This window comes from Apostichopus japonicus, chromosome 13 (genome assembly GCF_037975245.1).
Source record: "Apostichopus japonicus isolate 1M-3 chromosome 13, ASM3797524v1, whole genome shotgun sequence".
Lineage (NCBI taxonomy): Eukaryota > Metazoa > Echinodermata > Holothuroidea > Aspidochirotida > Stichopodidae > Apostichopus > Apostichopus japonicus.
This window is the reverse complement of record NC_092573.1, coordinates 8273629-8285057: the sequence shown is the minus strand read 5'-3', so window position 1 is coordinate 8285057 and position 11429 is coordinate 8273629. Positions and strand designations below refer to the sequence as shown.

Sequence of the window (11429 nt, the reverse complement as noted above, 5' to 3'; positions counted from 1 at the left end):
GCTAGCTGACATCCATAGTCCAAGCTAGCTGACATCCATAGTTCAAGCTAGCTGACATCCATAGTCCAAGCTAGCTGACATCCATAGTCCAAGCTAGCTGACATTCATAGTCCAAGCTTGCTGACATCCATAGTCCAAGCTAGCTGACATCCATTGTCCAAGCTAGCTGACATCCATAGTCCAAGCTAGCTGACATCCATAGTCCAAGCTAGCTGACATCCATAGTCCAAGCTAGCTGACATTCATAGTCCAAGCTTGCTGACATCCATAGTCCAAGCTAGCTGACATCCACAGTCCAAGCTAGCTGACATCCATAGTCCAAGCTAGCTGTCATCCATAGTCCAAGCTAGCTGACATCCACAGTCCAAGCTAGCTGACATCCATAGTCCAAGCTAGCTGACATCCATAGTTCAAGCTAGCTGACATCCATAGTCCAAGCTAGCTGACATCCATAGTCCAAGCTAGCTGACATCCACAGTCCAAGCTAGCTGACATCCATAGTCCAAGCTAGCTGACATCCATAGTCCAAGCTAGCTGACATCCATAGTCCAAGCTAGCTGACATCCATAGTCCAAGCTAGCTGACATTCATAGTCCAAGCTTGCTGACATCCATTGTCAAAGCTAGCTGACATTCATAGTCAAAGCTAGCTGACATCCACAGTCCAAGCTAGCTGACATCCATAGTCCAAGCTAGCTGACATCCATAGTTCAAGCTAGCTGACATCCATAGTCCAAGCTAGCTGACATCCATAGTCCAAGCTAGCTGACATTCATAGTCCAAGCTTGCTGACATCCATAGTCCAAGCTAGCTGACATCCACAGTCCAAGCTAGCTGACATCCATAGTCCAAGCTAGCTGTCATCCATAGTCCAAGCTAGCTGACATCCACAGTCCAAGCTAGCTGACATCCATAGTCCAAGCTAGCTGACATCCATAGTTCAAGCTAGCTGACATCCACAGTCCAAGCTAGCTGACATCCATAGTCCAAGCTAGCTGACATCCATAGTCCAAGCTAGCTGACATCCATAGTCCAAGCTAGCTGACATCCATAGTTCAAGCTAGCTGACATCCATAGTCCAAGCTAGCTGACATCCATAGTCCAAGCTAGCTGACATTCATAGTCCAAGCTTGCTGACATCCATTGTCAAAGCTAGCTGACATTCATAGTCAAAGCTAGCTGACATCCACAGTCCAAGCTAGCTGACATCCATAGTCCAAGCTAGCTGACATCCATAGTTCAAGCTAGCTGACATCCATAGTCCAAGCTAGCTGACATCCATAGTCCAAGCTAGCTGACATTCATAGTCCAAGCTAGCTGACATCCATAGTCCAAGCTAGCTGACATTCATAGTCCAAGCTTGCTGACATCCATAGTCCAAGCTAGCTGACATCCACAGTCCAAGCTAGCTGACATCCATAGTCCAAGCTAGCTGACATCCATAGTCCAAGCTTGCTGACATCCATACTCCAAGCTATCTGACATCCATAGTCCAAGCTAGCTGTCATGTATTCTAAGCATCCATTGTAATAGGTGGTGATCTGGTGGGTCATATGACTCAGTACTTACGGAAGCAAAGTGGGTTGTGGGCCCTAAAGTTAACAATTTCAATTGAGCTACTATCGACCTCCTAACCCTGAGGATTCACTGAAATTTTAACTAAAACTCTGCAGAAAGCATCTCCCTTGTTCCCATCCCACACCTCATATGACGTTCACTCTAGTGCTGTGGCCGAGTGGATAAAGGCGGTGGCATTTGAAGCAATGAGGCTTAGCAATCGGGAGGTTCGGGGTTCGATTCCCAGCCGGGTCATTGTAAGGTGGGTTTTTCATCCAATAGCAATCTACGGTTTTCCCATCTGAAATGACTTTCTAAATTGAAAAGATTCCAAATTTGAGTTAAAATGTTGAATTGGAAGCCACCCGACGTGTAAGTTGTAATCCATAAGCCCTTGCGGGTTTCTCCCACATTTGTGGTCGCTTAAGCGTCGTACGAATAACTACTGATTATGATTATGAGTTTAACCTCTGTATCATAACACACATACAACACATACAAAACAAATATCTGATATACAATATGAGTCCATAAAATAACAGACCATGTACCAAAGTTAATGATGACTTTATCAAACCAAATAGCCTCTCTTTGGAATGACTACAGCATAATGTAATGAATGAGAACAAACAGCTAAGATAAACAACAAATCATTTATCTATAATTATCTGTGACAAAATTAGTAGAAACTAAAGTACTCCAAAGAGTAAACAATCATCTGTAAACTATATTATATTTTGGAGAAAGAGAAACACTAAATAACAATTTGCATGTGTTCAAAGTGCAATGTTTGCCAGTTAAAATGTGCTATCAAATTATTAAAGGGGAAATTTAAGCACAATTTCATGTATGGAACTTTAAGTACATAATCTTCACTGATTACATATGACATAATGAACTTGAGTTTTACTCTCTATTAACAAGGCTTATCCTTTGAAGAACTATAAATGTTACTGCATAGAAACTGAAATTGGCAGACCAAGCAATGCTTTGAGATTGCTGGTACTGTGAATTTGCTGGTACTGTACTTGGAAAAGCAATTTCAGATTGACCTTACCAAAATAAGGATATCACATGATCCAAGAGATTAATGCAACAATCTAAACACTCGCTAAATCTGATACAGATACCAGATTTCACTACTAAATACTGTTGCATATATTTGTACACTTTTCACACATTAATATATATATATATATATATATATATATATATATATATATATATATATATATATATATATATATATTATATATATATATATATATATATATATATATATATACACACATATATATATATATATATATATACACACACACACATATATATATGCTATTCTATGCTTAAGTATGTATACTTTTCACACAATCATATATATGTGTGCTTTTGTATGCTGATTTACATATACTTTTCACACATTAATATATATGTGTGCTTTCGTATGCTTATTTACGTGTATTTTTCACACATATGTGTGCTTTTGCGTGCTTAACTATGTATACTTTTCACATTTAATTTTGAAGGTGTATTTCATTTGGAGAGCCTTTACACTACATGATTCAGAATTCTATGGTCAATCCGGGGTTCTGCCAGGATTAAAATCTCTCATGATCCTGCTAAACAATATTTTCTTTACTTTACACCAGACATGGAGGATTTGTTTTCCTGTTGATCACAAACCTCTTTATATTTCATCAGGAATTTAAGGTTTTAATTAGGCACTCAACTATAGCAGCATAAAAGCACATAATGATACAGTAGGACAGTTGTTTATACCACACCTTCCTCCATACATGATGTTTCTAATGAGATGGACTGAATTTAGTAACAAATAAGCTTTACCCCCCGTCTCTTCCCCATCCCTCTTTGCCCCCCTAAAAAAAACATTTCCTTGGCCACTTTCCATCCCCCATTTTCAGGATACCCTACTGCAAGAAATACAGGTTTCATTGTCTTGAACTTAATGGAAATAACAGCTTGAAAACAAAGTTTGAGTGATCACCTTCAATATTATTCTTTAGGTTTACAAAATTATGGAATTAATACAAGTATACATGAAAGGTTAATCTGTGATTCAATACTTTGAAACATGTTTCAGTACATACAGTAGGCCATTTAATATATATGGGTATTTGCCAAACAATGGATGACGAGCCTACACATTTTGGCCTCTTTCATAAATAAACATGAATGCGACATTAAAAGTGACACAAACCCAAGGATCATCATTGGTCTATGTGATAGAAATGACTGTTAGGAACATCTTCTTCCACAAATAGCTACGAAAAATCTTAATCCACTGTGGAGATATCACAGATTGAATGATCCTTTTAAACATAGGACAGAAGACTTGATCAAGTCTAAATATGACATCATGAGCCTAACATGATGTTTGGCTTTGTGTCTCCTTCAAGGAGTTGCTTCTTGTACACCTCCCAAATGGTCACCAAACAAAAACAAATTGCTATTGATATTCACTGTCAGTGTTCATTATTAAAGGGTGTGAAGACTCGCGCACAAAGTAACGTCACATGCTGGTAATCTGACCTAGTTTCGAATGAGGTGTAACAGAAGTGTTAGACACCACCATCGATCCCAGAAAATACACACACAGCTTGCTACCATCGATAAATGGGGCACTAGTGTACAGTCAATACATACAGCTACGGTCAATACCCACAACACAGTGTATAAGCAGCGTGGACATCTCAGGTCCAGATAAAAGATAACAAGGAATCACATTTCATTACTGTCTGCATTATGTAGCTACAAGAAGAAAACGTCATTTGCCAGCAACGGAAAGGTTAACTTTTTCAGAGCGAAGACACGCTGTGTGGGGCGAGTCTTCAATGCCTTTAACAATGATACGAAAATCAAGGCCAGTGTACATTTACAATATATCTCCACAAGTTCCAGACTAGCTCTTCTAATTGGCTACTTTTAAATCTTCATACATCATCATTCGATGCCACTGCATACATAGCCGTTCATACATGTGTATACATGCATGACATTAATTGCCATGACAACAGAGCCATGTTCGTATACATGCATGACATTAATTGCCATGACAACAGAACCATGTTTGTATACATGCATGACATTAATTGCCATGACAACAAGAGCCATGTTCGTGTACATGCATGACATTAATTGCCATGACAACAGAACCATGTTTGTATACATGCATGACATTAATTGCCATGACAACAGAGCCATGTTCGTGTACATGCATGACAATAATTGCCATGACAACAGAACCATGTTCGTATACATGCATGACAATAATTGCCATGACAACAGCACCATGTTCGTATACATGCATGACATTAATTGCCATGACAACAGAGCCATGTTCGTATACATGCATGACATTAATTGCCATGACAACAGAACCATGTTCGTATACATACATGACAATAATTGCCATGACAACAGAACCATGTTCTTATACAAGCATGACATTAATTGCCATGACAACAGAACCATGTTCGTATACATACATGACAATAATTGCCATGACAACAGAACCATGTTCGTATACAAGCATGACATTAATTGCCATGACAACAGAGCCATGTTCGTTTACATGCATGGCATTAATTGCCATGACAACAGAGCCGTGTTCAAGTTCAGAAACAGTTTCAGGTCCTTCTGGATACTGTCTTGGAAACGCTTTCGATTTCAAATCGACCCTCCGGTCCAGATGAATCATAGTGACTGCGCCCGGCCGACATCTCCGGCCAAATTGCAGGCTCATTTGATGCTGATGAGAACTACAACTGTGGTGTACCCATGGACGACTTCTGGCAGTTTATAAGACTTGGTGTCCTCCATTAGCGTTAGATTTTCACGGCCGATCTCTCCATTACCAAACAGCCCGAAGAGTGGCGTGTCGGGAAAACATTCACGGAATACTTGACTCTCCACGTTTTCTTCGCAGTAGTGGTTCAGACCTCTGCCGATGCAGGCAAACATGAAGCCTATCGTCCGTCGTCCCTTTTCGAGATTGAGATTTTTTAAGGGAGCCAATTGTCTTTTAATGTCTGCTTTGGTAGAGACAAACTCGTTGAGAAGAACCGACGCTGCTTGAACATTAGCTCCGGAGAATACCAGCCCACCCACACTCAATGGTCTGAAACAGAGGAAGAGAAACGATGAACGGCAAATCCGAGTGAAATTCGACATCAAGCAAGACCGATCATCTCTCCCGAGCAGGGAGTAATTTATGCCAGATATGTGCAAAATCGTTACACACATGCAAGACATGTATAGTAGCTTTTCTACTACTGTATCAAGCATAGAATAATTCATTGCTTGAAAAAGATGCATTATAAAAAGGCAAACTAAACAAGGAGTGAAATAGTCATTATCCACTACCGTTATCGACACATTTAATAGTTCAAGTTGGTTCATTTTGTGCTAAAGTTGAACTTCAAGCAAACAGGTGTGCTGTTGTTCATTAATATGAAAAGGAAACACTCCATTTTCCATAGAGTGCTGTTCCCTCCCAAAAGGAAAACAATTCTTGAAAGAGACGGCCAGAAATACCATATATTCTGTCATATCACACAAAACATGATTATATATTACATGAATATTGCAGTAGTTAACTATACACTTACTCTGTTGTTTTAACCTTCCGTACCAAGGCCCCTGCGATGACTGGAACTTTGCCAAGTTCTTGGTAGAAGGCTTTCTGCAAAGTTTCCGCCGTCCACTGACAATTATGGTGAGACATCCCTCCAAAGAGTAAGATACATTTGACTTCATCGGCAGCACATCCACCACAGATTTCAGTCATCAGTTCCTGTGGGTATTTCTTTTTCAACTCTTTGCTGTGATTGGTCGTGCTGCTAAACTGAAGAATTCTTACGTTCTCCATCTCCGGAAGTAAGAGGCAGGAAATTCCGCCTTCGGACTCTGATTCTTCCAACAGCTTCAGGTCTCTCTTTGTTCCTTGATGAGAAGAATGGAACAGTTAAATATATGAAAGCGCCACCACCAGAGACAAGACTTGGAAAAGTGTCTGCTCGCTGTCCCTAGATAATCTTGACCAACCCAAAGCAAGGTTTTGCCATGCAGCAAAATAGAAGTCATTTTAAATCTACTTTTGATCAACTAGGACATACCCAACTGGTTACAATTCACCTATTTTTTTCTTCTACAGACAACAGGGTCGCCAGAGAAATGATTAAAGCAATGTATTGTACTTAGTCTTTTCAATAATTTTTCCATATTAGTATCTACTCAGCCCTTGCAGGATGAGAACAGGGTGAGTTATAAAATATCACAGTAGTATTGATAGGCTAGTCACTACAGTGATCACAGTAACATGGGAAACAACCCCCCCCCCATTCTACCCCACCCCTCAGCCTCCTGTCAGTTTTCATTGCGTTTCCTATTGAAAAAGTGACAACTCATGCAACCTTGCAGACTCAAATGTTTTGAATTTAATGCAAAGTACAGATATTATCAGTCAGCCATACGTCAACACTTAACTACCGTAGAATTTGATATCATTTAGCCTTGACACCTTTTACTGATCCTCTAAATAGCAACATGTCTTAAGTAATCATACATTAATTACATTATCATCTCTTCCTATACTAGTAGAAAACTTTGAATATTTAAAACTGATACATGGTTATCATATTGTGGCTTCATTCATGAAAATTATATGCATATTTTTTTAAAGTGCTCTTAAGTTTTGGAGATACATTTAATTACTTTTAATGAGATGTTACAAAGAGACAAAATATGGAAGGTATTAAATATGAAAGAGCTTTGGACCAAAGGGATTAATTCTTTGCTGTAGTACGACAAAATGTAAATTTGACAATGATTAAGACTTAAGAAACGTCGCAGATATACATGTATCTAAGGCTTACCAAAAGTCCCTGGAGTATGCAAACTTAGTAATGTGCAACCTTCGGGTAATTTTGACCTCACAATGTCTGTAAGCTCCCGCAGGCCTCGACTGGAAGCATTGCTTTGGCTTCCATTGAATTTTGCACTCTCTTTCCATGAGAGAAACTCTGTGAAGAGAAGAGCGTGCTTAGGAATGCTCGACATGGTCTGAAACAGAAAAAAATATAGATCTCCTAAATGAAAATGATAGAAAGGAAGTAAAAACATGGATAATCCAATGCACGTAAGAATGTTGCCATTTGCACAGCCTTCGGTGGTGAAATTCATTTTGGAAGGGGTGGGGTGGTGATAGGGGGGGAGGAGGGGAAGGTAGGGGAGGTATTTAAACCACTGGACTTACAAGGAAGCATATATAGTTTCACAACACTAAGCTGCCTTTGCACAGCCTTCGGTGGTGAAATTCGTTTTGGAAGGGGTGGGGTGGTGATGGGGGGGGAGGGGATGGTATGAGAGGTATTTAAACCGGTGGACCTTCAAGGAAGCATACAGTATATAGTTTCACAACACTAAGCTGCCTTTGCTATAAAAATTAAAATTTATATAAATGATATAAATGAAGCAGCCCACAAACTACTGTAGAGTTACTGCTCAGTATATGACAATCCCTATGGTTTCCGACAAATTGTTTATTTTTTTTTCCAACACAAGATTCTATTCTCCAATAAGTGCATGATATATATGCTATCAATTTAAGACTATAAATGTGTGGTGAGGAGTAAGTAGAGTTACATACTGTAATTAAAATGATATTGTAGAAAACTACAGTACGGGACTCATAGAAGCCTTAAAGCTGAGAAACTACAGTACTGCATTATTGGCAGTAAGATAAACAATTAAGATCATAATTGAAACACAGAATCAATGCACTACAATGCATGTCAGCTAATACAAGAAATCAACAAAATCTACGTACAGCAGACACACTAAGTGACAGAAGGAGCAATATTAAGGGTGATATTAAAGGTACGAGGCACCCAAGTTAGCTCTTTCATATTTGGTATTGTGAGAGAAGTGCACAAGTTCCTGTGTGTATGGCATCCCCTATGTACATTGAGTGACATACAGTATAAAGCTCTGTACAGTGTGTGATGCCTATAAGGAAAATTGGGTATAGAGTACAATAGCTTCTCATATTATATATATATGTTAAATGACCAAACATGTGGACTCTCTTACACTAAGTACTTTAAGTAAATTAAAAAGGAATGTACATACAACCAGTCATAAGCAGTTAAGTACCTTTAAGCACTCATTAAGATCCACCTCAAACGTAGCCATAGGATGAGCCTGTGAGTCACCACTTGGTAACATGCATGTGTTATCTTCTAAGCCATTCACACATGACCAGCTCATCTCGTGTCTGTTTTTAATAAGTCTCTGAGATATCTTGTGCCAGGATTTGCAGACCCTGTAAAAGCAAACACATAAATTAAATACAGAAGGGGCTCTGGCTGTTACAAAGGGGGTGTGACCCTGTGATTGTTGAAGATGACTCCCAATTTATGGGGTCTAGGGTACCCACCAACCAACCCCCCCCCCCCAAGTTTACAGTACATGCAAGTTATACTAAAAATTACTTTCAAATTATTGAGTGTCATTGAGGGGGAGTCGCTTCTGCTTTAATTTTTTATTCTGCTTTCAGTCAACTTTTCAACCTTGTTCTTGTCACTGTCATCAATTAAGGAAATTGTGAAATTTCACTACAGGCCTTTGGGAACTAAAATCAAGCACTCATTATGAAGAATTTGGCAACACTGTACCTTGCACAACTACAGAGACATTTTGCTGGTAGATATGAAAGAAGGTTGGTAATGAACTCATGAGATTCAGTCATAATGAAAGCGGCCATTTCCATCCCTCCCTGGGAAAGTTCATTCTCGACATCCATTTTAAGTTTGATCCACGGCCAACCTGCATGATAAGAGCAAAATGAGATGTTCAAATTAAAAACTACATGAAGAAAATGTAAGATAATGTAAATGATTGATTTATAAGTAAATTTGGTACATATCCATCCAAAACCATTTTGAACATTTGTAGCAGACAGCTTTCTGTGTTTGTTTTCTAAAAGTTCCAGACAGCTGCTACTACCCCTCCTCAAATATTTTTACTTACCTTTGTTTATTTTCAATCTTGCATGCTTCAACTTTGATACTCCCTTTGTTTCTATTATTCTCCACTTGTTTTCATCAAATGTACACTTGCTTCCTTAGTATGCATAACTTCCTTTTATATTCTCATTTGCATAAATTCTTGTTATGTAATATACCTTGATTAACAGATAGTTTGAAAAATAAAGATTCATTCTGTTCCTGTACACCAGCCTCAAAACATCTCTTTTCTTTCCTTCAGTACCTACCTGTACAAATATTAGTTGGAGTTAACTTGTCCTATTTTCATTTATGGACTTATTTTCTCTACACATTGTTGACTGCTCGATGAATAAAGGTTTAGTGGTCTTGGCACTCTCAACATCCATGAAATGGTAGTCTTGGTTCTACTCCCTCTCTCAATTTACAAATACACAAGTTTTTACATAATATATATTTTATAATTAGGGACTAATTTATCAAGTATCATATAGCAACATTATGCTAATACAAAATGAGCCTGCACAGATGCAAGGTATATAGCAGAGTTTTGTATACAGTACTTCATACAACATCATTTTAGGTACTTCATTTTAGGAACTTCTCTTTAGGTACTTCACAAAGTAATGAACACTATTTTACTTGATTTATAGGGCCTGTGCAACATGTGCATCATGAAAACAGAATCATGAAACCTCTGTGTTAAGGGAACAGTGAAAATATTGTGTCAATGTAACTTTGGACTGTCAATGGCCACTCCCCCCCCCCCCCCCCCCCCGAGATGATGATGAACAACAGATAATGAAAAGTTTTCAACAGTGTCAGGTGAACATGGGATAATTTGCCATGTTTCTTCATTAGTTGCAGAACAAAGAGTTATGGCTTGTGCAAGGCTATTTACTTGTTGCATCTATTATCATCATGTAGCCTTACCTTACATTCCTTTCATTAGTTCAGCTGAACTGGAACCTATGCCACAATTCCATTTCATTTGAAATTACCCAACCTGAAGTACATTTGCAGTATCACAAAATTATTTATGCACCAGTTTCTAGGCATGGACTATGTGACTAGAATTTTTTTCATGTAGGTTTTTAGGTTAGGTTAGGATTGTTATACTTATAGTCCTAACGTAAGGCCTACCTGTTAGGCCTTAAGTCAAATAAAAAAAACAGTGAATCTGCACTGTTGACAGCTGAGCAATTTCCTGTTTGGCTTGACATATTCGTCACAAATTGCATTTGTGAGTACTGTGATGTACAGTACTGTATGCGTGGGCTAATGTCTTGGTCAGAATAACGTTTGTAATTTAGTTGCGAAACCTCACCTGTTTTTATCTCTACAACTGCGTGTCATCAAATTTCACCTGCTAATTACTGTCACTAGCCTAGGACGTATTAAGTACTATAAGGTATTTCTTGTTGTTAATTACAGTCTGGGTTACATTACTTACGATCTCACACAACGCTTGCACGGTCAAGGTTCTATGTTTTTGTAATACGCAATGTTGTTGTTGTCGATGAACAATTTGATGCTGGTCAGTCAGCTGGTGCCCTTGCTCAAGTCTATTGAACGCCAAAGAGGACAAAACAATTGTACATGGAATATTAGCATGTTGAACTCACATTCACCTCCTCGTATAGTATATGAGGAACGATTTTCTAGGATGGGTGATTCCATTTTGGGGGTCGGTGATTTTGTTTTGTTAACCTTACGTAATAAGTCATCTTATCTCAGTCAGTTCTTAACCATATTAGATACTTTGCCAGTGCTAGTTGATAGGAATTTAAAAGTAATCAGCACTTTAATGATGTGGTTTGAGTGGAGGCAATATAGTAAATATAACTTA

General features: G+C 38.6%; 1 protein-coding gene across 2 annotated transcripts; it reads right to left on the bottom strand.

Moving 5' to 3' along the window:
* Positions 1–2873: 2873 nt before the first annotated feature.
* LOC139978705 (F-box only protein 22-like) lies at positions 2874–11163 on the bottom strand. 2 transcript variants are annotated; one of them, XM_071989135.1, is made up of 6 exons: positions 11034–11163; positions 9251–9401; positions 8730–8898; positions 7451–7637; positions 6185–6518; positions 2874–5694 (listed from the first exon to the last, which is right to left on the bottom strand). In XM_071989135.1, exons 2-6 carry the CDS (start codon positions 9376–9378, stop codon positions 5316–5318), a joined length of 1197 nt encoding a protein of 398 aa, XP_071845236.1. In that variant the 5' UTR covers positions 9379–9401; positions 11034–11163; the 3' UTR covers positions 2874–5315. The 2 variants fall into 2 exon arrangements, with proteins under 2 accessions (XP_071845236.1, XP_071845235.1); XM_071989134.1 differs by having other exon boundaries at positions 10908–11048.
* Positions 11164–11429: the final 266 nt, after the last annotated feature.

Excerpts from the sequence above, each read along its gene's own strand:
- LOC139978705 (XM_071989135.1), bottom strand. The coding sequence starts at position 9,378 with ATGGATGTCGAGAATGAACTTTCCCAGGGAGGGATGGAAATGGCCGCT. Across the intron at positions 7,638-8,729 it reads ATCTTAATGAGTGCTTAAAG|ACCATGTCGAGCATTCCTAA; the intron begins GTACTTAACTGC and ends TTTCTGTTTCAG. Across the intron at positions 6,519-7,450 it reads GCATACTCCAGGGACTTTTG|GAACAAAGAGAGACCTGAAG; the intron begins GTAAGCCTTAGA and ends CTTCTCATCAAG.